Source organism: Ruditapes philippinarum, unplaced genomic scaffold, assembly GCF_026571515.1.
Source record: "Ruditapes philippinarum isolate M1 unplaced genomic scaffold, ASM2657151v2 ctg202_1_1_1_1, whole genome shotgun sequence".
NCBI lineage: Eukaryota > Metazoa > Mollusca > Bivalvia > Venerida > Veneridae > Ruditapes > Ruditapes philippinarum.
Genome location: NW_026857221.1, coordinates 407,367 through 435,357, shown reverse-complemented (window position 1 = coordinate 435,357; position 27,991 = coordinate 407,367). Strand labels below are relative to the sequence as shown.

The 27,991-nt window shown below is 31.3% G+C and overlaps 1 protein-coding gene across 1 annotated transcript; it reads left to right on the top strand.

Annotated features, from left to right (window-relative positions):
• Positions 1 to 948: 948 nt before the first annotated feature.
• On the top strand, positions 949 to 27,723 carry LOC132749104 (protein rogdi-like). Its single transcript, XM_060738790.1, has 11 exons — positions 949 to 1,002; positions 9,814 to 9,885; positions 10,476 to 10,512; positions 13,158 to 13,206; positions 15,321 to 15,378; positions 18,030 to 18,116; positions 19,940 to 20,035; positions 21,417 to 21,515; positions 23,429 to 23,560; positions 24,438 to 24,521; positions 27,232 to 27,723. The coding sequence occupies exons 1-11, from the start codon at positions 973 to 975 to the stop codon at positions 27,271 to 27,273; spliced, it is 786 nt and encodes a 261-aa protein (XP_060594773.1). The 5' UTR covers positions 949 to 972; the 3' UTR covers positions 27,274 to 27,723.
• Positions 27,724 to 27,991: the final 268 nt, after the last annotated feature.

Here is a 27,991-nt window from a genome sequence, read left to right as displayed (position 1 = left end):
ACAAAACACGCGTACTTTTTACAAAACCTTTATAATATATTCTTTTTGAAATACCCTGGTCAAGTCAAGTAACATGTATTTTAAAGTCGGATAAACAACATAAACTTTATAATGAACTTCAAGACATTTTTTTAATTTTAAATCTAGGCCTTTATTTATATTTATCTACATTGTAAACGGACAATTTAATAATAGAAGCAATAGAAAACAAATGTTGTTCCTTTAACCCATTACTTAATGAGCATTTTGTGAAAAATGGCTGTTTTCATTGAAAAGTCTCCCGTTACAAGTTCAAATTGCTATTATACTATAAAAAATGCTTCAGTACTAATCAAACTTGGCACAAATGTTGACTGGACCATTGCCCTTGCAACAACATGCTCAGGCTTAAATTTTCTGTTACCATGGCAACGTGGGGACATCTCAAATCTGCCAAAAATCACTATTTTGCGTTGATTTTTTCCATCAAAATTTATTTCAAAGTGCTGCAACTTCTCAATGGATTGAGATAGTCAAATGCTTTTCAGCGTTGGTTACACGTTACCTTATGATCAATCTGGGGTAAGTTTTAGCCTCTTACAAGTCCAAAATATTCTTGGCGATGAATTGGGACTGCCGCCTCCCTTCAAACCCACCAAACAGAAGGGGGCACATCCTCCTTCTGGCAACCCCCTGATGTATCTTTTGGATGGGGGGCCGCGCCGAAAAAGTGGTCACTTTTTGTAACAACATTTCTCAAACAAAAACAAGTGTTGGGGCCTAAATAAGTCATTTTTTCACCAATTGAGACAAAAAAAGGGGGGTGAAAAAGGCGTTTAAAGGTGTGTATATCGCGTAATGGGTTAAACTGGCTACTTATAGTTTTTGATTTAAAACATATTCAGATGGATGACAAGATAGTGGTGTTTAACCTGATATGAAAATAATTTAGTGTATAATAACCTAAACTTCCGGAGCGAGTGCAGTGCGAAAATGGAAGACGCAGAGGAACAGCAAACTCTGGTATGTTTTGATATTATATAACCATTTTTTACCAATCAGAATTTAGTTTTAGGATTTTTTCTATAGTAACATTATGTATATTATTTTTGAAATATGTGTCAACCTCTTGAAATAGCATGTAGCGTCATTGATGTATTCGTCCTTAAAATATTTCGTACCTTATTTTAATTGTGCTCCAATTTTTTATGTTATTGTTTGTGTATTAAATTTAAAAAAATCAAACAAGTGACATTGCTATTTTCATAACTTCTTAACATTCATGTTCGCTATTATTGAAGCCAGAATGGCAGGGTTCTCGGGGACGCTTATTTCGGCGTCCCGGTACGCATGTTTATTACAGCTGGACGCAAATATTTCAGAGCAAGGATTCCACGTACGCTTAATTTTGCCTGGGGACGCATAAACGATTGTTTACAACCACAAATACACAAATACGTCAGCGCGTGTCAGTCTATAGGTAGGCGGTCCTATGCATATCGACCCGTGAAGCGATTAGCCAATCAGCGATAACGCTTCCGATCATTATCACGCAATAGTGATTAGACAAATGTATACACACGCTGTACAGTACATGTAATTACCAGATATAACACGAGGTGATAATTTTATGTCTTTGATCAACAGTTGATTGGAAATTAGCAAATTTTACCGACAAAAGGATAAAATTATCGACTATTTATGCCGCAAGTTTAAAGACTGTTTTCTCAAATGACAAATGAGTGTAATTTTGAATGATTGTCGAATATTTTCGGCATTTTCTAGGCACAATTTCGCTTTAGTTTCATTCTTGCAAAAACTTTCTATAAGAGTATCATGAATTTAAGATATTGTGCCGAAATGCCAGGACTACAAACCAAACTACGCTTTTATTCTATCCGAAAATTGATCCCGAACATCGGCAATTTCACGTTCGCCAGAAACCCTAAAATTTCGCAAAAATTCTCAGTTTCCAAGCCAAACATGCGAATGAATTGTTCCTTTATTATTTAATCAACATTAAATCTTTAAATATCGATCTTCAATTTGCCCCCTTTTGAAGATATTTGCCAAAATAATTGTCGATCGGATGAATCTCTTACACACTGTGTGAAGCTGTACACGATTTTCCTATTCATTCCGCTAAACGCTGCCTATATACATTTACGTTTTTTTTTACTAATATAAACTTTTTGTCTTTAGAGTGGACTTATTTAACCAGAATAAAATTTGATTTGGTATAAAAGTGAAGAAAAAAACGATTTCCATTTGTTGATGCATTATAATGAAATAATTTCATAATAAATATTAACAAAACAATAATTATACTATGTAGTTCAGAGTTTCTTTTGAATAACTATAAACATTGGAAGTCTCTTGAAGATTCAAAATATCAGCAATGCTATTGTGAGCATTGAATGACTAATCTGTAAACATATTAATTGCAATGCGCTTTTGGACTCCAACTTTTTCAGGGTTGGGAGTCCATGGACTCCATGTTTTAAAGTCCTAGTGAGAACCCTGGAATGGCTTATTAACCTTTTCGAAAGTCAGTGGCTAGCCTAGTTCTGGCTTCCAAAACTTTATTAAAGTTTATATCAATAAGCCACTATTTAAACATGGTTTCCCTTCATATGATGCAGCTTTAAAGTTTTGGATACGACCCATTATGAAACCTTACAAGAATAAGACACATCGGTACCTTGTTTAAATTTGGAAATATCCTTTTCCTAATTAATTCTTGCACATTATCTCATGAAAATATCATTTCAGCGTAGTTCTAGGCTATCTAAATTATTAGAATATTAATACTGTCAGTAAAATTGCATATCAAACTGCGAAACATCAATTATAACGGTTGATGTTGACCATGACACTTAGGAGTTATACGAGACCTGATATGACGTAATTCAGGGAACCGCTTCGAGTACTGGCATGCGATATATTTACATGTAGAATATCTTTCTTGACATGACATGTCATTTCAATGCTCAAGATTTTATATTTTTTGTGCCCCCACGTTAGTGGCGGGTATTTAGATTTACCCTTGTCCATCCGTCTGTCCGTCCGTCCTTCCGTCCGTCCTTCCGTCCGTCCGTCCGTCCGTTCACTTTTGTGTCGCACGTAACTCAAAAAGTATTTGACATAGAGTCATGAAACTTTACAGGAATGTTGATCAGCATGTGTAGTTGTGCACCTGGGTATTTTCGTCTGGATATTTTTAGTATTTTCAGAGTTATTGCCCTTGACTTAGTAAAATTTTGCAATTTTCAACTTGTGTCGCACGTAACTCAAAAAGTATTTGACCTAGAGTCATGAAACTTTACAGGAATGTTGATCAGCATGTGTAGTTGTGCACCTGGGTATTTTAGTCTGGATATTTTTAGTTTTTTCAGAGTTATTGCCCTTGACTTAGTAAAATTTTGCAATTTTCAACTTGTGTCGCAAGTAACTCAAAAAGTATTTCACCTAGAGTCATGTAACTTTACAGGAATATTGATCAGCATGTGCAGTTGTGTACCAGGTATTTTCGTCTGGATTTATATAGTATTTTTAGAGTTATTGCCCTTCACTTAGAAAATTTTTGCAATTTTCAACTTAAGTCGCAAGTTTCTCAAAAAGGATTTGACATAGTCATTAAACCTTATGGGCAGGTTGCTCAGCATATTTTAGATTTGCACCTGGGGTTTCCCTTGTGGATTTATCCAGTATTTGTAGAGTTATTTCCCTTGACTTAGTAAAAAGATTGACAGAACAGTGGCGCGGTGGGGGCACCCGTGTCCTATGGACACATTTCTAGTTTTTATTTTACAGTACTAAAATAAAACAGCAGATTGTAAGTCAGGAAATCACCTTTATAATTTTGGAGAAAAAAGTATTTTTGTCAAAAGATAAAAAAAATTAAAAGCGCAATTCATGGCATTATCTTTACCGTTGAAGCATATTTAAATGATCCGAGGTCAATCTAGTACTTGTGTAGTCACATGATCAAACATTTTGGCAAAATGGCGGCAAATTGGCGAACATTGCACCTATAGGTAATTATTAGGTAGTTTCGGTTCGAAATAAGTTTTGAAATTGGCTTATTAACAGATTATATATAGTTTTATCAGCATATGTTTCACTTTACTCAGTTGAGTGCTTCATGAATAAATATGAGTCTGCTAGATTCCTGGCAAGATTATCATACATGTGACAAAATTAATGAAATGGGCCAAAATTAGATTTTTCGACTCAAATTTCAACATGTTTTTGACACATTTGGCATAAAGAACCTACATGTCAATGACAAGTGTTGTTATGATCTTATTTATGATCAATATTAATTTATTTTACAACAAAAAAAAGTCACATTTCGTCATTTACATTTTGCACAGTTATATTTGTAAAACAGTTAAGTCTTGTTTCAGACATACAATAAATCAAAACACATAAATGAAAAATGCAAGTTTTGGCATTTTCAGCAACAGGCAACAATGTGACATGTATAAAGTCATTTCTTAGTATATTAAAAGTAAAGCTATTTGAAAATGTTGATAACTATTTACGATCATAAGACTCTGACAGTGAAATAAATTAACACAAGATAAATAAAAATCAAAATAAAATCTTTTTCTTCTTTAAGTAAGAATTGTTCTGTGAATTTAATCCACATTTTTGCCTGAACGATTGTGTAATTCTTAAACAAAAAAACAAAACAAAAAATACCGACTTGCTATAATCAGTTTAGTTAGACATGGTTTTGTTGCATCTCAACAGGTTTTTGAATAATCCATTTTAAATGATTCTGCCAAACTTTAATCTTTATCAGTGTGACAGTAATGAAAGAAAACCAAAGGTGGTGCTGACTTTAATACATAAGGCACAAATGTGACTATCTACACATCTAAATCACAAATTTGTTGTTTATCTGCTTTAGAATGCTTTAAGGCATGACACTTGATTTCACAAGGTGTCAAAAACAGAAGACGGACAAAACCCCACATGTTGAAACCCCACACCTAAAAATTTTATAGAGTGGACAAAACCCCATCATGAATTTTATAGAGTCGACAAAACCACACACCTTTGAATATATAGAATGGACATAATTATGCTGTTGGATGAAACCACTGACCATACAGTACAGAATCATCTATCTATCTGTGTTTGATATGTGAAAGTAAGTGAGCCAGTGAACATGTTTCTCGGAAATATTCCAATTAAAGATGGAAAAGTGCACATAATTGTGCAAGAAGTGATCACATGTCTTAAAAGATAGGGTCTTGAAGAAGGAAATTAGTTTTTAGTAAGGTCCCTAACGTTACATATTTGTTTTGATTTTCATTTGTACACTTTTGCGATATTTTTTACCATTTTAACGAAATAACCACACAGTCTTATCAAAAGATCTTTATAAATACCTTTGATCAAAAATTTTATCAATTTAAATTGATTAATTCCCAGTAAATACAAGATGAGATGGAGTTTATAGGCTATCAAAAGAAACCTTACGACTTTTTTGAAGGGCATCATACATTTTTCACTTTGGTTAAACGCTGACAGTACAGTGCTAATTGGTTAATTAGAGAATAACACTCATGTTTACTTTATCCACTACCAACAATGCATAACCCATGTTTAGTAAAAATTGTCCACGTAATCAAGCATGTGTCAGACCAATAGTGTTGTTCAGCTTCTATATAAGTAAAGCTCTGATTGGGCAATGATAGTCCACAGCCCAGAATAAGGGCGTTTACAACTCTCCGCGCAGCACTACTGTATAATAATCTTAAAGACCAATTTTTTTTTGTAAAATTGATTTTTCTTTGCTGTTAAAAAAGAGCCAAAGGGGATAAGTGCAGAAAATTTGTGCCGACTCCCTCGCGATGAGCCCTGAACATTATTTATTTGTACATGTATTAAAGATTGAAAGTAAGTAATCATTTGGAAACTCTAATGCATGGTATAGATAAGTAATTGTTTTGGTTTTTTAGCAATCTTGTAAACATTTACAAAAAAATTGTAAACATGGAAGCCTTATTTATTAGCAACAGATGGAATATGAATTTCCTTGTTTCCATGGTAACTATTAAATGGAATAAAATAGTAAAAATATGGGTATGATGTTTCAATGTAGACATGAGTAGAAAAACTTTTACAAGAAGTCTATGATTCTAAATCAAGTTCAACACATTAATATATTTACAATAGCTTTAGGCAGTGCTTAAACCTAAGTTAACCTTCTTTATTTCTCTCTATTAGGTAAACTGCATGTTTATATATAGACAGTAACAATTAAATAGACCAAATATAACATGATGAATTGTTTCATCAAGTAATTGATTAATCAATAAAATAAACGAATTATTTTAATAATTTATATTTTTTAATATTTCATTTATTTATTCAATCAATGAAAACTGTATTTATGTACCGTTATACATATTCTGAAAAAAAAATTTAAAAGATAAATTATATTGTATTGTATTATTTTAATCAAAAATGAATATTCAATGCAATTTATACAATATAGATAGTACATTGTATGGCTTATGAGAAGTGTAATTGATAACAGACAAGTTATAAGTGATAATAATATTCCATATAATAACATGGATGCTTCTTACAAATGAATAAAAAGATATAAAATAAAAATTTTATATATATTCAACACTATCATTCTTGTTGTGCCTATCTGAAAACTGTTCCTGAATCAGTAAAAATGCCTGACTTTATTGTATTAGACAAATGAGAATATTCAAAGAAAGTTGATGAAAACACAAGACTTGTATATTTTTAACCAGAACACTACCAATTTCTACATCAGGAAGTTATTTAATATGAACATACAACCTTCCTTGTTAAAATTGAATATTTCAAAGAAAATTTTTGAGCAGAACAGAATGATCTTAACATTTATTCAGATTTGCACATACCAGTACATCATCTTGTTTATACATAATATACATGTATGTCAACATGAGTTACAATAAGAAAAGACTTGTGTTTAACAGTATTAATGTTAGAAATTTGGTACATAAATATTAAAACAATAATATGGAATAAGGAGTTAGAACAAGTATCAGAATTATCATTCTACAGATTATAAAGAATTTCTAAAAGCAAGGGCATTTTTGATGAACAGTGATTATTGTATGAGCTCAATTTTATCATTAGAATTCAATGATAATGATAAAAGGAACACTTTTACAAATACAAATAGTCAAGTGAAAATATCAACAATTAAATAAAAGAAAAATATCAGCAAATTAAAAACATGATAACTATGTGTGGCCCACGTCAAACATAAGACAGTGTCATACAACTACCTACATTACGCATGCTCTCTCTGGCATTCTACACATTTTCTGGATCACCCCATTATAGCTTGCCCATTGTCAGTTGTTTCCATTTGTCTGTTCCTTATTTGTTTCTGGCATTATTAAATTCAAATTTCTCGAGATAAAGTCATCATGTCACCAAATATTAGAAATGGACTTAATTTATTTAAACCTATACATAACAAAGTGACAAAATTGACATGCACTGGGAATTCAGGGCTATTTTTAAAAATGAGAATTTTAAGGTAATTATAGGTAAATGTTTTATAAATGACTTTATATAATAAATATTTTAAGTAATTTATACTTTTATGGATAATGTAATGTGTAGTTAAATATACTGGCTTTGTCAGGGAATTATGGAATGGCCCTGATATGTTTGGAATGGACATTTCGTCATTTCTGTCAGTCAATGTAGCTAAAATGGTTCTAATGGTTCAAGTATTTCTAGAGTTTTATTCACATAGTGTTAAGAGGTATTCTAGCACTAAAAGGAGTTTATTATTGCCTAATGGTTGAGTCTATTAATGCTGGCTAGCTGTTAATTACACTTGTTGAAACATTTAACCTACTTAACTAAGTCCTCAGCCTAAGGGGTAAAATAATTGAACTTTATATTTTATATATTTTCTTAAATATGCAACTTGCTACCACATATATAGAAATAATTCATATGCATACTCAAACCCTGGCTTTAACTACAATAATGCCCCCACCCCCAAGGGACTTGGATGGGGGTGGGGACATTTTAATGTAACCATATTGAATATGTATGGTTCTATTAAATTATAAACACAGTTGACATACACCCGTACCTAAATGACTCTGTATCTTTATTGGAGACAGACTGTAATGATAATAAAATGATAATAAATATCAATGTTAAGTTTCAGTGTTATCTACACATATGTTGACAACACAGATATTGTAACATACTGTGTAACATATACTTGTCAACCTGTGAACCAGTTTTAAAAGTTATAATGACATTTCAATCTAGAAATTAACTAATTACTTGTAGAGTATGGACAAGTTATCCAGATCTAAATTAGGAACCTGATATCCATCTACCTGATACATAGTTTAATGTAATAATAAATTTAAAATAGACTTGCTTTTACCATTCCTTTCAGGTAATAACAGAAGAATATTCAGTTATTTATATTTTGTTGCTTTAGTAAAGATAATTCACGTTTTCTGGAGACAATTATGTTGTAATGAAAGAACATGGTTCTTATTTAACTTGCATTTTATTTGCTGAATGCTAATATACTGTGAAGTGGTGTTATAATTTTTGTTACTGAAGGGTATCACGTTCCTGTTAAGATACATCACTGCATCTCAAATGCAAAGTTATCAAGGGGCAGGACGTGAAGTGGTTGCACACTAATGGTTCAAGCGAGCAAATTACTTGCAAACTTGACAAAATGGCGAACACGGCGTAATTTTTTGAAACGGGTGAACGAATTATTGCCAGGCAAATGGGTTTCTTTTTTTTATTTTGAAGTTCATTAGTATGTCTATTCCATAATGCAATATATATTCCACACTCGGTTAAAGGTTTCAGCATCATAGATTTTGTTTTGATGAAGTTATTGAAGATATAAACTGATCATGTAGATATTTTGAAATTTGACATGTGACTGTTCTGGTCAGTTTTTCTCCCAATTTATTCGAATTTGTAAGTTTTGAACTGCATTTAACAATAACGAAATATGTTTCTGTCAATGCTGTACAAGTGGTTTAGTTCGCAAGTCCATAGATAACGTTCAATACACAAAAATATCTTGTTCAAGCACATTTTGGTTGCTGACTTACATGTATGCTTAAGCTTTTTTGGTTGCAAACATATTTTGTTATTGTTAAATGCAGTTCAAAACTTGCCTGGCAAAAATTTGTTCACCTGTTTCAAAATATCACACCATGTTTGCCATTTTGTCAAGTTTGCACTTGAACCAAGTGTGCAACCACTTCACGTCCTGCCCCTTGGTTATAGACGATGAACACTGTCTTTATATGTACCCACCTTGATGCAAGGAGTACATAGGTTTATAATTCTGATCATCAGGAATTCTTGTTAACTATTTATTTCAATACTGAGTTTCAAAATGATTTTTATGCTTCCTGAATTTTGTTCTAAGTAATAATGGTATTTACATATAAATAGTTGCTGATTTGTTCATCTATCACTTTCTGTTACTTTCCCTTTTGTCATTGTGTTACTATATCTTCAAATGAAATCAGATACATGTATGTAGTTTATTTGTGGAGACATTGAAGCTAAAATTATAAATTTTAACTTACTTTGTAAATACATATATTTATGTGTACCTGTTGGTATTCTTTTTAATATGGAGCTGATATGTACAATTATGTGACTTATTTATATATGATTGATATTCAAATACATGTATGTATTGCATGTATTGGCAAGTCTAATGTTAAAAGGTAACTTGCGATATAACTTGAGCTTGTTAAATACAAAAGTCTAAATATCGTCATTATGTTTCAGGAACGAGAACTTCGCTGGTTATTAGAAGAGCAGGTACATAAAGATCTTGTAGAAGTTCATCATACTCTCTTGGTAGGACATTTTTTGTGCCATTGTTTTGTATGTTTGTGTATAAATAAGTTATCTAAGTAGTAAAGTACTGTGTTCTGTGTCGTCAACTTTCCCCCCTAGGTATAAATTATAGCAAGTTTACTAAGACTCCTCAGGTTTGAGTAATGTTGAAGGTAGAGAATTGCACCCATGGGTCTTTGTTTATACCTACATTATACAGACATTAATAGAATTTTTTGCCTTAAAAATGTATATATTTAATGGAAGTCCCAGAGAGCCGTGCTAAACACCAAAAATACACTTTTGATTGAGAGCCAATTTTCCATTGATAATTTGAAACTATCTCAAGTCTGTTTATAAAGGAGGTTGCTGAATTAAATACCAATATATCACAAAGTTATTCATCTTATTGAGAAGTGAAGTGTGTGACAGCCATAACACCATAACATTCTTGCATTTATTTTTTTAGTCATTGCCTCTGACAGACAAGGATTTGCTCTGCATTAAGTGCTCTTGTTTTTCTGTCTGTTTTAGAGTTTGTTTTATTTCAAGAAGAAAGATATAACTCTATATTGAATATCTTTGTTTAGTGTAACTGATTTCTTCTTCAGGAATGCAGTCGAAGATTTCCATACAGAATGGGGTTTGGTGAGTTTTACAAATCATCAACTATAGAAATTAGTTTTTGTTAATATATTATTATTCAATCTTGTAATTTATTGAGCTCTCTGTAATAATAGAAATGTCATTGTTAATCATGTTTATCATCCCTGTCTCTAAGGCTTACATTGTTCAATTTATGTCAACTGGTTTGAGTACTTTGTTCAAACAGTTAACTGTTAGCCATTTTAAATTTTATATCCGAGTCCTAAATAATAAGCATTGAAGAAAAGAAAAATCTGGGTTTTTTGAAAGAAGCGGTTTGTCAGGTTTGGAAATTTTCTTTATGCATATGGAACCCAAAGAGTAAAATTCAAATCAAAGATGTAATTTTCATGGGTCACTGCTTAGAAAAGTTCTGTGTTTCAAAGATGAAATTTTAAGTAAAAACTTTAATCAGTTTGAGAATCATATTTTAACCAACTTATGGAAAATTAAAGAAATACACTTAAACTCTGTTTGCTTGAACTCAGATCACTCAAATACCTCTTTATTCGAACACATTGACAAAATTCCTATATAATATTTATTGTTCTACCTCGGATCACTCGAACAGCGATCACTTGAACTTTTAAAAGCTGATCTCTGGTCGCTTTGGCCGAAATATAGTGAAAATCACACCTCTTTGGTCAAACATAGAAAGACACGGGTTGACATGTAATTGAAAAATGTTTATTGTCTTGCAAGTTTATGAATGTAACTTATTGTTGGCCACAGATCTTAAGATGAGGTTAAATATTTTCTTAATAATGAAGGAAGATTTTTATTTATAAATTTTTAAGTTTGAATTATGAAAAAAAAGAAATTATGTCAAACTTGCTACTTGAAGAATTCTCTATCTGTTGATTTAAATTACAGCAATTTACTATTCAGGTACAATGGTACGATGTTACACAATAAGTTGCCCAATGTAGCTCTTATTGAATTATAAACAACATCTAGAACTATCTTCTGAACTTGTTGAAAATATATTTCCAAACATTTCCTAAGACAAGATTAGACAAGTATAAGGATTTATCATTTGCTCCTCTTTGCTGGGGCCGGTTCAAAACTTACCAAGGACTTTCATTTTATTTCTTCTATTTGCCAATGCTGTCAAAAATTTTGATTCTGCCCTGATATTCCAATCTCTTTAAAAAAAGCTCTTCATTTTTAGCTGGACTATTTGAAGAATAGGGAGTGCAATTGTACTGGCCCTGTGGATAAGTTTTTCTATGTACTAGTTGGTATTTCCAAAACTACTGAAGGGACTTCACACACTTGTTTGAGAGCGTAATAAGAGGCCACTTTCCAAGGCCCGTAACTAACTTGATTTTGACAGAAAATAGTCCCTATTTGAACTTTTAAAATTTTACCTTATTTAACTGTCAAGCAATGAGAAAAGCATGCTGTCCAAACATAAGCTCTTGTTCTTTATCAGTAAGTAATTTGATTTGATAACCAATAAACAAAACAATTGAATGTAAATATTTGGATCAGATCTGTGACGGGAAATATGATCAATATGCTAGTATGCTCAACAATTTATTCCATACCTTTAAACTGGGATAATTGATACATTAAACTCTGGTAATCTATACATTAAATAGAAAGTTACCCTCTTTGTTTACTCACACTGTTTCTATTTGAGCAGGAAATTTGTTTTCTAGTGTCGCTCATGAAATGTTATGGATCGTGAAAAATGATAGTCGGTGCTAATTGGCTTAGACAGGAAACACATGTCAATCAATATTGTTTGTCTTTTCGTGCTAATTGTAACTGTAGAGTGACAAACAGTAATTGTTCCCTTGTTTTTAGTTCGCAACTACAACACAAAAACTTGCAGTTTCTTTCATCATAAAGAATTCAGGAAAAATACTACATGTTGTTTTTGTACAAGGACCATTCATGGCTAAATCTACTAACACCTTTAAACTTTTAAAGGTCTCTGATCAAAAAGAAAATGTTCCTTGTGTTGATAAGGTTATGGATGGTTGTAATAGGACTTGAGTGGTTTTTGTAATTGCTTATGTTAAACATTTATGTTTACTTGTTGTAGGCATGCAATTCCTTTACTCCTTGAGGTAATTAATCCTTAACATGCTCAATATCTTAAATGAAAGTCTGCACAATTCCATTTGCCATTTTCTAGGAAACTTTCAAAATATGTTCTTGGTGAATAGTAAACAGTGCAGGCCTCAATCAGAGAATATACTTGTGTCGGCTGATCTTGGTTTGCACTAGTTGCATAGGTAAATTCATTTCCTGCAAGCAAGGGTTAAGATGCGTTTATAGAATAAGGTCAATGTTTACATCCGTGCAGTCTGGCCAGCTATATACTGATGAACGTTCAATTTTGGAATTTTGATATTAAAATCCCAATTCAAAGCAGGGCGAAATTGGCAGGGCAAGTGTTCAGAATCCTTACTTTGACCGTTGGTTTGCTGTCATGATGTGACTCCTTTAAAGCAAAAGAAATATCAAATTGTTGTTCTTTGTTATAAGCCTGAGTAACTCTTCTGCATGATACAGAATGAATGAGGACAATTGTTTATGTGTTGTTGTACCAATCACATAGTCATAACATAACATAGCAACATGAATCCTTAATTCCTGACTTAACAAATACATGTATTTTTCATTTTATAATGTAGATGACAGAACAGTTGTGAAACCACAGCGCAATCTTCTATCAAATCCAAGGTAAATTTTTAGCCACTTTTTTTTCTGGCCAAATTAAATCTACAGTGTTTTGTCTAAAATCCATAGGAATAAAACTGATTTTAAAGGGACTCCACTGAGGCTTTTTGACAATATGGGACTGAAAATATTTTTTCCAGATAAATGTACCATTTGATGTAGGTTTAGACCACTAATCTTTGTGCAAAATTTCAGATCATTCTCGCACTTCGTTTTTCCAGAATAATTATTCAAATTGTAAAAAAGTGACCCAAAATGAAAAGTGTTTAAACGCTTTTCACTCAAATCGGGCTAAGAAAGGCATAAAGTATGGATTTTAAATTTATTCCAAAGTATTTTTCTTAACTATCTGTGCATATATTTCTGTTAAAAATGCCCCAGCTCATTTATGTAAGCTATTCAAATGTATTGTTTTTAGGTTTTTAAACTTCAGTGGAGTCCCTTTAATACTGTGCAATATAGCAAAGGTTTCATCTTCAAAAATAAAATTAAAATAAATAAAATTAAATAACCAAAACAACCAAGACAAACTGGACTAATCTGATACTATTCAGCAATATCATCTGCCAGTTTTTATCACTAACTACTAATAGATATAATGTTTCTACCAATGATAAAGTGACAGCATAATGAATTGCTGATTCCTACATAGTTTACCATAACAGCTTGTTGAGACATTTGTGGACACAGGTTAGTACTAGTTAAAAATCTAGGAATGGTCATGTAAATATTCCATTTTGGAGAACTTTAACACTGTTCAAATGTATTATTCCCAGTTAAATAGCAGTGATTTTTCTCACTTAATTGGGAAGAGGCCTTAGCCTCTTGATTTTGGGAAAACTTATCGCTAAAATTTTTGATTTGGGAAGTAAAAAAGCTGGTTTAAGTTAAGATTTTGGAAAACTGCATGATTTTAAAGAAAATTTCAATTGGGAAGAGGCCTTTTTTCGGAGTCTGTTATATAAGTAGGAAAATCTGGAATAGAGGTAACTGTAAAACTGAAAGAAAATAGTGAAACAAATTTATTCTATATCTCTGTTGCTTTTTGATATATTCCAAGCATTTTTCAATTTTTCACTTGTGAATGTTAATATTAAACATTGTAAGGAAGCAGTTTGTTTGGTCTGCATGATTTATAATGTTGTGCATATTACAACATTACTATATAAGTAGGTGTCTCAACGTATAATATCAGTCTGAACCAGTCTGAAAACAAATTTGTTTTTGTTTTACTTGAGATAAGATAATGTTGGTGATATGCACTTTGCATTAACAATTGATTTATGATCAGATTTATTGTCAGAAACAGTGTTAGGTTATCCTGAAATTGCTTCATTTTACATCCCCATTTAGCCAATGGATTTGGCATTGATGCGAGGTAGAGAATAATTAGTGAAGTAATTGTCATTTGTAGTGTCTATTTTACAATTCACAATGAGGCTTAAGTGATATCTCTGTTAGTAATGAAACCTCTCTCGAATTATTTACCATGTTAATTGTAAACCTGTTGGATTTGTGTAATGACTTTGCTCAGCTTTTAATTTTGGTACAGTTCATTTGAATATTAAAGTGACATTATGCACATTCAAGGGTACTTTATAAGTATACAGTGAGTGAACAGGTGAGGGTCAAAATAAGTTTACATTTTGCCATAATTCCTTTCAATTTTATAATTTTCGTCACATATATGTTAAATAAATCACTTGGCCGAAGGAAATTTCTATAAATAACCATCGGAATTTACCGATATCATAACATACAATTTATAAAATGATTGAGGCAGTCTTTTTATATTTTAGGCAGATTTATATTTTATCCTAAAAATATTTAATACCAACTGTTTAGCAATTACCATTAAAACAGTCAATCTGTTAAAATAGATAATTAATTCAGCTCAACATGAAATGAAAAATATGGTTATTATGTCACTACAAGACATTTCAGTTTTAAAATACAAAACATTAAGTTCTAGTGTAGAAGCCTGGTCATACTGCACAGCTGTGTAGGTTGGCCTGGCACTATACTGGTGGTAAAGGCTAGTTACCAACAGTTCCAGCTAGTTTAGGGGTAAGTGGTTTTATGTATATGTAAAATGTTGATATTTTTATTTCACACAGCAACACGGGCCAAATTAAATGTGTTGTCACTCTCCTGGGAGATAGTCTATGTGATGCTGTAAGTATTTGTCATTTGTTTATTTTGTATTCTAATATTAAAGGGACTCCACTGAAACTTTTTGACATGAACAGCCTGGAAATAATTTTTTAAGATTAATGTTCCATTTGATTAGGTCTACACAAATAACTTCTGTGTAAAATTTCAAATAATTTGCTCACTGTTTTTTTTTTTTTCAGAAAAATTATTTCAGAAATTGTGAAAAATGAAACGAAATTGAAAAGTGTCGCAATGCTATTCCTTCAAATTTGGTTAAAAATTGCACAAAAATATGATCTTTAATTTATTTCTGAGTATATTCCTTAATTGTTCAATGCATATCTTTCTGTTCTTATTTCCCCAGAAATTCAAAGTTTTTAGACTTTTGGACCTCAGTGGAGTTCCTTTAAAGAGATAAAATATATCTTAATTAATTGGAGTTACTTCACACATTAGATTCTACCTATACCTTTGTAAGCATAAATCTGTTTTGAGTGTGTATGTTAAAAAAAGATAATGACTATGTATGGTACTGATACAGATTAAGCAATGTTTGATTTGGTTACAAAGTGAATCTGATATTGTTATGGTCATATAGCAACTCTCTATAGCTCTTCTTGTAGAGGAATACCATTGGTGCCACAAACAACCCACCAAACCCCTCCCCCTCAAAAAAAAAATGTAAAACAAAAAAATGTTTAATGAACATAGTATATCTGTGTAATGAATATAGTATATCTGTGTAATGAACATAGTATATCTGTGTAATGAATATAGTATATCTGTGTAATGAACATAGTATATCTGTGTAATGAATATAGTATATCTGTGTAATGAATATAGTATATCTGTGTAATGAATATAGTATATCTGTGTAATGAACATAGTATATCTGTGTAATGAATATAGTATATCTGTGTAATGAACATAGTATATCTGTGTAATGAATATAGTATATCTGTGTAATGAATATAGTATATCTGTGTAATGAACATAGTATATCTGTGTAATGAATATAGTATATCTGTGTAATGAATATAGTATATCTGTGTAATGAATATAGTATATCTGTGTAATGAATATAGTATATCTGTGTAATGAATATAGTATATCTGTGTAATGAACATAGTATATCTGTGTAATGAATATAGTATATCTGTGTAATGAACATAGTATATCTGTGTAATGAACATAGTATATCTGTGTAATGAATATAGTATATCTGTGTAATGAATATAGTATATCTGTGTAATGAATATAGTATATCTGTGTAATGAATATAGTATATCTGTGTAATGAATATAGTATATCTGTGTAATGAACATAGTATATCTGTGTAATGAACATAGTATATCTGTGTAATGAATATAGTATATCTGTGTAATGAACATAGTATATCTGTGTAATGAATATAGTATATCTGTGTAATGAATATAGTATATCTGTGGAATGAACATAGTGTATTTGTGTTGAGGATTATTATTACTAGCTAACTAAGAAACAATTTGTTACAAGAGCTTGGCTGAGCATAATTTACTTAAAGACAAGAAAAACAGATTTAAAAAAAAATCACTTTTGAATCACTGAACAAAATGTACCCCACCCATTCAGCAGATACATGTTACAATATTTCAGGAATAAGAATTAACAAATTGCACTTTTCATCCTATTTTATGTGAATATTATGTTATTTTAGTTTTCTTTTATTGAGAAAAGATGTCATATGACACTTTGTTTACAGTTCAAATTTCTGTCTGCAAGATGTAATAATTACATGATTTACTGAATGCTGTATTTGGATTTCTTTCTTGTTTGTCTTAGAAATATCTTTGATACAATATGATTGATTAAAACAAAAAAAAGAGAAAGTAATATGTCTTGGAACATTAAAGAAACCTGTTATAAAGAAAAATTGATTAATTTCAGTAAATAAATTTGTATCTGCACATCCCTATAGTTCAGTTGTTATGTTAAATTTTACCTTACTGAACGTGATTGATAGACTTCTTGTATTAGGGATTGGTCTGTGGTTGATTAATTTTGAATGTCCTATAATCCATTTGTAGAAAGTTTGGCTGTACACTGTTTAAGGGATTTCATTGACAAATACCAAATATGTGTAGCATTAGAATAATGAAATAATGGGTTATGAAATAATGGGTTATGTAGTAATGGATTATGGAGTAACAGGTTATGAAGTAATGGGTTATGAAATAATGGGTTATGTAGTAATGGGTTATGAAATAATGGGTTATGTAGTAATGGATATAATGAAGTAATTAGTAATGTAGTAATGAGTAATGAAGTATTAGGGTAAGGAAATAAGAAGTAATGTAGTAATGGATATTAAAGTATTAGGTAAATAAATGTAGTAATGAACATGGCTGAGTGGTTACAGTCGTTGACTTCAAACCACTTGCCCCTCACCCCTGTGGGTTTGAATCCCAACATGAGTTTCGGATTCTTCCATGTGAGGAAGCTATCCAGCTAGCCTACAGAAAGTCAGTTCGTGTCTGAAAAAAATGCACAAAAGGGCACCTGAGGTCTTCCTCCGCCAGTAATGCTTGAAATTCACCATATGACCTATTTAGTATGATATTGTTTCAAGTATCTAATATAGATATTACAACTATTTAATAAATTCAAAAATTATTGACTATTTATGTTTTCAGGATATAAGCTTCAAACATAAATCAGGGAAAGATAATCATATATACAAAACTAAAATTGGACCAGACGGTCAATGGAGCCTTCAACAGGTATGCTCTTTTTACTCTCGGCTATTTATTATATCTATAAAACCTAGACAAAAACTTAACAAAAAACAATTGTCGAAAATGTTAAAAAAAGATACTTATTAGAAATGCTAAAACAAAACATAAAATTTGAGAGTAATTTGATACACTTATATCTCTCTGATAATTGTTATGTAAGTGTTATCATATCATCATTGAAAGAAAAGGGTTATGCTTCTGATGATTTTTTATGCAAACAATATTAAAATGTTACGTAAAATTCCTACAATTAATGTAATTGGTCTGCTCATTGTTTGTATTTGGATGGGAAAGGATATAAAAATATTAATATTAGTTTATTGATCTCTCATCTTTATGTTTAAATTATTGTTAAACGTTACAATATATTCAGTTTTGTTTAGACCTGTTTATTTTAGTTGAAAAAAGTGCTCAAATCTTATCTAAGTATTTTTTAAAGTCTTCTGCATGCACAATATAACACTCGGGTATCATACTGATGAACATGAACTATTATAGCAATAGTCATAACTATCATCATCACTTTTTTGAGGAGATAAACTGCAGGAATATGTAGGCTGGCCTGGCTCTATACTGGTTAAACTGCTGGGATGTCAAGGCTGGCCTTACTCTATTCTGATCAAACAATTTTTGTGCCCCCACTTTAGTGGTGGGCATTTAGATTTACCCTTGTCTGTCCGTCTGTCTGTTCTCTTTTGTGTCGCACGTAACTCAAAAAGTATTTGACCTAGAGTCATGAAACTTTACAGGAATTTTGATCAGCATGTGTAGTTGTGCACCTGGGTATTTTCATTTGGATATTTTTTTAGTATTTTCAGAGTTATTGCCCTTGACTTAGTAAAATTTTGCAATTTTCAACTTGTGTCGCACGTAACTCAAAAAGTATTTGACCTACAGTCATGAAACTTTACAGGAATGTTGATCATCATGTGTAGTTGTGCACCTGGGTATTTTCATCTGGATATCTTTAGTATTTTCAGAGTTATTGCCCTTGACTGTGTAAAATTTTGCAATTTTCAACTTGTGTCGCATGTAACTCAAAAAGTATTTGACCTAGAGTCATGAAACTTTACAGGAATGTTGATCAGCATGTGTAGTTGTGCACCTTGGTATTTTCGTCTGAATTTATTTAGTATTTTTAGAGTTATTGCCCTTGACTTAGTAAAATTTTTGCAATTTTCAACTTGTGTCGCATGTAATTCAAAAAGTATTTGACCTAGAGTTATTAAACCTTATGGGAAGGTTGCTCAGCATATTTAGTTTTGCACCTGGGGTTTTGTTTGTGGATTTATCCAGTATTTGTAGAGTTAGATCCCTTGACTTAGTAAAAACCGTTTCATTATGTTGTTATTTGTTCCTTGAGTGCTTGAGTTAGAATCAACGAACTTTAAAGGAATAATGATCAACATCACTAAATTACAGGAATAATGATTCACATCACTGTGAAGCTATGCACCTGGGACTTTGCATGTGGATTTTTTTCAGTTTTGTTAGAGTTATTGCCCTTGACTTACAGTAGTATAAATTTGAAATTTTCAACTTGTTCATGCATAGCTCAAAAAGTATTTCACTTGTAGGCCTGAAAGTTTACAAGAATGTTCGTCAGCATGTGTACTTATGCATCTTGGGGTTTGCTTGTGGATTTATTCAGTATTTGTAAAGTTCTTGCCCTTTACTTAGTAAAAGATTTTTAGTTTTCAAAAAATATTTGACCTAGAGTCATAAGATTGTCAGAACAGTGGCGCGGTGGGGGCACCCGTGTCCTATGGACACATTTCTAGTTTTTATTCTTTTTCATTTGCATTTAGATTCAGGATGCAGCCAATCATCTGGGAGAAGCATTATCTATATTCCATTGCCACGGTGATGATCATAAGTATACATCTGCTCGAGAAGTCATCTTGGTAAATATATTATGACAATCTGTTTATTAATCTTTGTCATATTTGATCACATATGAGTGTTGTATTTTATGACATCATAAAATCATGATATTACCTGGCTTTGCATACAATATGTAAATGAGATTGATTGATCATGTGTGAAACCTGTGTTTTTGTAGCAAATGACTGGCAGTTTACTTTTCTCTTTATTGTGTGTAACTGTATATTATATATTTATAAGCTGAATATTTACACTTTACTTTGAAAACTTAATCATTTGATTGAATAAAATACTAGTGGACTTTACAGAGACATATAGGGGGATAAGAACAAATTATCCATGATATAAATTGTATGATTGTATTGTGCCCTTTTCTGTTAAACACAGCCGGAAAAGAATCTAACTAATAGTGATACATTGATCGTAAAAATCAAATAGAATTGATGAATTAATTTATAGAAAGAAAAACAAAATTAATTAATTGATATTTAGAATCCAAATAGAACAAAATTGATTTTTAAAATTGTAACAAAATTGTTAAATTTACTTTAAAGGAACTCCATCGTGGTCCAGAAACAAATTTTAATTGTCACATAGATCAGCTGGTGTACTTGAAACAGAAAGATATTCAAAATATAATTTAAGAAATACGTATAGTCATAAATTCATTGAAAATTATATTTTTGTACTTTCTGCTTTTTATACCAATTTAAGTGAAAAGTGTTTTCAATTTTGTTAATTTTCGCAGTTAGAAAAATTATTCTGGAAAAATGGAGCGAGTGAATGATCTGAAATTTAGCACAAAAGTTATTGGTCTAGACTTACATCAAATGAAACATAAATCTCTAAAAAATTATTTCCAGTCCCGTCATGTCAAAAAACCTCAGTGGAGTACCTTTAAATCAATTATGTAAATGATTGATTCATGGCAACCTTTATAATGTACTTAAAAAAAAATAAGAATATAAACAGTCAAATGAAACAATTCAGTGAGGTTTATTCATTAATCTTGGTAAGAAATGATCAGGAGAAGAACTGATTCTAGATATCAGTTTAATGACTGTATTGTCCCTGTTTCTGGTGAAACAAAACTGAAGTACATCTAATGCTGTAATTGACTTTCCTATTTAAAAGGTTGCTAATGGCAAGTTTAAAAATAATTCTTGTACAGAAATAAAGTGATTTTATAGAGACACAGATGTCTCCAGTCTGGATCATAAAATAGCCTGTCTTTGATTTTGTGATATAAACCCATTACAGGAAAATTTTATGTGCTTTTTATACAATTTTGTAGAAATTTTCATCAATTTTGTGCTAGAAATGCATATCTGATGTAGAATTAATGTCATTTAGTTGTATAATATGGTGAATGTTGTTAGTGACATGCTAATGTATTCACAGGTTTTAGAAGATCTCCTTAAATTGCTCACATCTGGGAGGACATGTCTCTCCTTTCCCAAGAGAAAATCTATAGAAGAATTAGTGAAAAATACATCTATGGTAAGTTATAATTCTCTACATTTTTGGTCTTGAGAATTGCATGTTTGTACCTATCTTAAAGTTAAAGTCATTGACTTCAAACCATTTGCTCCTCACCGCTGTGGGTTCAAATCCAGACAGGGACTTTGGATTCTTTCATATGAGGAAGCTATCTAGTTAGTTGACTGAACTTCAGTGGTTTTACTCAGGTGCCTGTTCAAGCCTGAAATAAGGAACGAAAGGGCACCTGAGGTCTTCTTACACCAGTAAAGCTGGAACATTGCCATATTACCTATATTGTGTCGGTGTGACGTAAAATCCAATCAAACAAACTTATCTGAGGTTTGGTTGCTCATTCTCAGTTGTTTTAACCGGATCATACCTGACCTGGCGTTATAATTAATGTATATTTTATACAATGTCATCCTTGTTAAAGTGACATGCTGCTTATTCAAGGAAATATGGTGAGTGAACAGGTGCAAGTCAAAATAAGTTTATATTTTACAAAAATTACTTTCAATTTTATAATTTACTTCAAATGATCAAGAAAACAGCTTATAAAGCCAAAGGAAATTTCTGTAACTATCCATCAAAATTTACCTGTAATGTTATATTTGTAAAAGAGTGGGTATATTTTATCCTTAATATTTTCCAATATCAGTTGTTACTCAATCACCATTATGATAGTCAATCTTTTGAAATATATAGTCAATTCAGCTTAACTTGATAATGAAAAAGTGAGCATAATGTCACTTTAATGTATACATGTATGATTGTCAATATTGTCAAGCACTACATGTTTTTCCACAACCTTTGCGTATAACCCATTGTTTCTCAGTTTTTGTCCTGTTAAAATATACAGTTTTAAAACCTTTTGTACCAGTCCAGGACATATGATTTATTTGCTTTTTGCACTAAACCCTATCTTGTAAGCTTTTAATAAATGGGTAAATTTTTAGTTTGTATTTATCAATATTGAAGGTGTGAAATACAGATAGGCTAAGGCAGGCCTCGACACTAACTTTTTTAGGAGGTGGTAAGCCGGACCACTAGATTTGAAATTTAGGTGGTCCTTCCGTAAGTCAGGTGGTCAGTTATTATAACCATATTATTATTTTATTGTTTTTGAATTTTGACTCTTTGACTGCAGATTTAGAAAAAATGCTTTGAATTGATGACAAAGATGTATAATTACCTTTTACAGTAAAGAAAACAGATATATTTAAATATATATTTTTTCATCTAATTAGAAATGTAGGAGAGCAAGTCAGTAAAGTAAAGTTATCTGGTTTTTTTTTTATCTCATTCAAAAACACATAATAGGGTTCGTATTTATGTTATTTTTATATTGAAACGACTACTCCCTCAACTTAAGTTAGGGAATAGTGAAACCATTAATTTTGTGTCTGCCTTATTTTCTTACTGTTATTCAAATACTCATTGCTGATACATGGTATGTCTAACTCTTATAATCATGATCAATTATCTTTTATAGATTAACATTTTTAATAAAGCTATTAAATTATCTAATTCTTGTCTTTAAAAACAAAGAAATAACTAAAGGATAAAAAAATAATAATACCAACGTTAAATATAACTATACTCAAATGAGCCTTGCACCAACCAGATAATTCAACTGGTCCAACGGACCAGTGTCTTTTAAAATTAGGTGGTCCTTGCCAAAATCAGGTGGTGTCGGACCAACTGACCACCGCTAATGTTGAGGCCTGTAAGGGATTACCATATGAAACAATAGCATAGCCAAACATCAGAATAGAATGTCAACTTGCACACATTTGCAAGAGCAACTGCCATATATTTGTGGATCAGGCAAGTGCTGCTTGAAATAAAGTGTGACCTATTACTTTTCAAGCTTTAAACCTGTACATGTTTAAGTTAAAAGAAATTAAGATGTGCCTTGTTTTTGTTTTCAGCAAAATTTCCAGCCACCTGTGCCAAACGATGTAGCTGTCAGTTTTTATGTGCATTCCTCAAAACTCATTCTTGCCATTTATCATTTATATCATGCCGCCCCCAACTATATAGAAATAGTGAGTAGACATCAGGTAAGTGTTTATTATTGACTAGTTGTAAACATTACCTCCCTTGATTTGTGTAAAGGAACATCCACTGGCCCGTCACTGCTTTGGGTTCAAATACCACCAGGCATTTTGGATTCTTTCATGTGAGGAAGCTATACAGCTAGCTGACAAAACGTTCTACTCAGGTGCCCAGTCATGCCTGACATTATAAGTGGAGGGGAACTCAAGGTCTTCCTTCAACAGTATAGCTGGAAAGTTGGCATATTATGTTGACTGCGTTGTTGTGACTTGAAACCCAATAAAAAATATTTTTTAAAAATTGGGTAATGAACATGTAATACTTTGAATACATAATTGTATATTATAAGTTGGATGGATTGCAATAGAGTGTAAAGAATTAACCTGACAGCCTTTAGGTTTGGTCTACATTCACAAATCTAAAATCTGTATTGAATTCATAGACAAGTGACTTTGGCCACTAGAATTCAATTTTTACTAGTAATCCAGGGGTTGGTTGGTTTGATCCTCAGCCAAGAGAATTATTTCCTGTGACACTTGATCACGGACATTTAGTCTAATGGCCATTTGTCTCTCACCAATGATTAACAAATTATTTGGGATTACTAGCCTGTCATTTAAGGAGAACTTGGTAATTACTTGTTAATTATCCAGGAAAGCCGGTGAGGTGTATCAGGTGCTGAGATATAAACAAAATGTATTAAATTGGTGTTAAACAAACAAATATAAGTAGATTTATTAAGCTTCATTGAGAGATATTAATTGAGGGGTATGTAAAAATTTAAAATTAAATTTATTGTCAAAACTTTGTATTAGTAAGTACAAGAGTGTACAAATTAGAGATTGTAGTTATAGTAAGATGTTGACTGGTGTATGATTACAGGTAGAATGTACAGTACAATGGTTAAATGAAGCAGTGGTATTGTTTACACTAGCTATACAACAATGTCAACAACTTTATGATAAGGTAAGCAATGGTTGTTCACACTAGCTATACAACAATGTCAACAACTGTATGATAAGGTAAGCAATGGTTGTTTACACTAGCTATACAACAATGTCAACAACTTTATGATAAGGTAAGCAATGGTTGTTTACTCTAGCTATACAACAATGTCAACAACTTTATGATAAGGTAAGCTATGGTTGTTTACACTAGCTATACAACAATGTCAACAACTTTATGATAAGGTAAGCAATGGTTGTTTACACTAGCTATACAACAATGTCAACAAACTTTATGATAAGGTAAGCTATGGTTGTTTACACTAGCTATACAACAATGTCAACAACTTCATGATAAGGTAAGCAATGGTTGTTTTACACTAGCTATACAACAATGTCAACAACTTTATGATAAGGTAAGCAATGGTTGTTTACTCTAGCAATATACAACAATGTCAACAACTTTATGATAAGGTAAGCAATGGTTGTTACACTAGCTATACAATAATGTCAAAACTTTATGATAAGGTAAGCTATGGTTGTTTACTCTAGCTATACAACAATGTCAACAACTTTATGATAAGGTAAGCAATAGTTGTTTTACACTAGCTATACAATAATGTCAACAACTTTATGATAAGGTAAGCTATGGTTGTTTACTCTAGCTATACAACAATGTCAACAACTTTATGATAAAGGTAAGCTATGGTTGTTTACACTAGCTATACAATAATGTCAACAACTTTATGATAAGGTAAGCTATGGTTGTTTACTCTAGCTATACAAAAAATGTCAACAACTTTATGATAAGGTAAGCAATGGTTGTTTACACTAGCTATAAAACAATGTCAACAACTTTATGATAAGGTAAGCTTATGGTTGTTTACACTAGCTATACAACAATGTCAACAACTTTTAAAGTTTATGATAAGGTAAGCAATGGTTGTTTCACACTAGCTATACAACAATGTCAACAACTTTATGATAAGGTAAGCTATGGTTGTTTACACTAGCTATACAACAATGTTCAACAACTTTATGATAAGGTAAGCTATGGTTGTTTACTCTAGCTATACAACAATGTCAACAACTTTATGATAAGGTAAGCTATGGTTGTTCACACTAGCTATACAACAATGTCAACAACTTTATGATAAGGTAAGCTATGGTTGTTCACACTAGCTATACAACAATGTCAACAACTTTATGATAAGGTAAGCAATGGTTGTTTACACTAGCTATACAACAATGTTCAACAACTTTATGATAAGGTAAGCAATGGTTGTTTACACTAGCTATACAACAATGTCAACAACTTTATGATAAGGTAAGCTATGGTTGTTTACACTAGCTATACAATAATGTCAACAACTTTATGATAAGGTAAGCAATGGTTGTTTACACTAGCTATACAACAATGTCAACAACTTTATGATAAGGTAAGCAATGGTTGTTTACACTAGCTATACAACAATGTCAACAACTTTATGATAAGGTAAGCAATGGTTGTTTACACTAGCTATACAACAATGTCAACAACTTTATGATAAGGTAAGCAATGGTTGTTTACACTAGCTATACAATAATGTCAACAACTTTATGATAAGGTAAGCAATGGTTGTTTACACTAGCTATACAACAATGTCAACAACTTTATGATAAGGTAAGCAATGGTTGTTTACTCTAGCTATACAACAATGTCAACAACTTTATGATAAGGTAAGCAATGGTTGTTTACACTAGCTATACAATAATGTCAACAACTTTATGATAAGGTAAGCTATGGTTGTTTACTCTAGCTATACAACAATGTCAACAACTTTATGATAAGGTAAGCAATGGTTGTTTACACTAGCTATACAACAATGTCAACAACTTTATGATAAGGTAAGCAATGGTTGTTTACACTAGCTATACAATAATGTCAACAACTTCATGATAAGGTAAGTCATTGGAGGACTGCTAGTGATGTGGGAAAACAGCCATTAGTGACATAGTTACAGTAATCTCTTTAGTTTGGTAAAACTGTCAGCATAATTGTCATTTACCTCAAGTCTGAGTTACAACTTTATGTTTATGTTTGTTAATTTAACAGTTCTAGAGAGTATGCCTTGAACATACTCTCTAGAACTGTTAAATTAACAAACATAAACAAGACATTGGCTTTATTTTATAACCAATTAAAGCAGTTTACAATACAATATTGATTTACAAAGTTTGACAACTGACATGATTGGGTAAAAATAAGAGAACCATAGTTGCTTCCCTTGATAAGCCCAAACTAGAAGAATAAATAAGATTAAGATTAATATATTGAGAGGCATTTACTCTTTCATGATATTAATGTTCACAAACTTTTTACATATCTGTGTTTGTTGAATATCATAAGTAGTATGCATATATGAATTGTTTGTAAATAATAAAGTTCCCAACGAAAAATGGCATTTTTTTCCTTGAAGAGTTAACTGAATTACTTTAAAGAGTTAATTGAATAACTTTAAAGAGTTAATTGAATAACTTTAAAGAGTTAATTGAATAACTTTAAATAGTTAATTGAATAACTTTAAAAGAGTTAACTGAATAACTTAAAAGAGTTAACTGAATAACTTTAAAGAGTTAATAGAATAACTTTGAATAGTTAATTGAATAACTTTACAGAGTTAATTGAATAACTTTACAGAGTTAATTGAATGTATTTAAAGGATTAAATGAATAAACTATGTTAATTACAGATTAGAGCAGTTATGTTATCAAACCCACGGAAATCATCCTGACACCATGGATGTATTTAGAAACAAAAGTACAGACAGATATGGACAGTGCGATGACAATATATACAAGAGAAAAGAAAACACAGTAAACTACACATGCTGATAATTTTGTGATATATTTATACAAATCAGTGAGATATGAATGAGACTTAAAAAACCTGTTGACGCACCACGCTAAATATTGTTGTATTCCGGTATAAACTGGTCAAGGCACTTGAATTATTAAGTTCTTAAATCTCACCTTTTCACCCAACGAAATGAACTTTAAAACGTCTAATTCATCTCTTCCCAATGATTTATATACGATAATGAATGAAAATTTTAAGAATCAGCAAAATAAGTGATATTTTTCTACTTTGTGATCATGATTTCTGCAAGGGACCAGAGGTACTGCTCCAACACTTGAGTGAGTTAATTGCATTAAATATAACATGTATATCAGCCATTGTATATCACATACAGTAAAAACCCGCTAATGAGACCAATGAAGGGACTTTACAAATCTGGTCTTAATAGCGGGTTGGTCTCATTAATGAGTTTGGCCAAACAAAAAACTAGGCAATATATTAAGGGATACCATGTACTGTACACATGTTTAATTCTGGGCTAACCTATTTCAAATGAGAATATATTAATCATGCACTATTATTTTTTATTTCCATTTATTTTCTTTTACTTTTTAACATTATAAAAATTTTTAACTTTTTTAGAGGTACAAAAT

Excerpts from the sequence above, each read along its gene's own strand:
- LOC132749104 (XM_060738790.1), top strand. The coding sequence starts at position 973 with ATGGAAGACGCAGAGGAACAGCAAACTCTG. Across the intron at positions 20,036-21,416 it reads CTGCTCGAGAAGTCATCTTG|GTTTTAGAAGATCTCCTTAA; the intron begins GTAAATATATTA and ends ATGTATTCACAG. Across the intron at positions 23,561-24,437 it reads AAATAGTGAGTAGACATCAG|GTAGAATGTACAGTACAATG; the intron begins GTAAGTGTTTAT and ends GTATGATTACAG.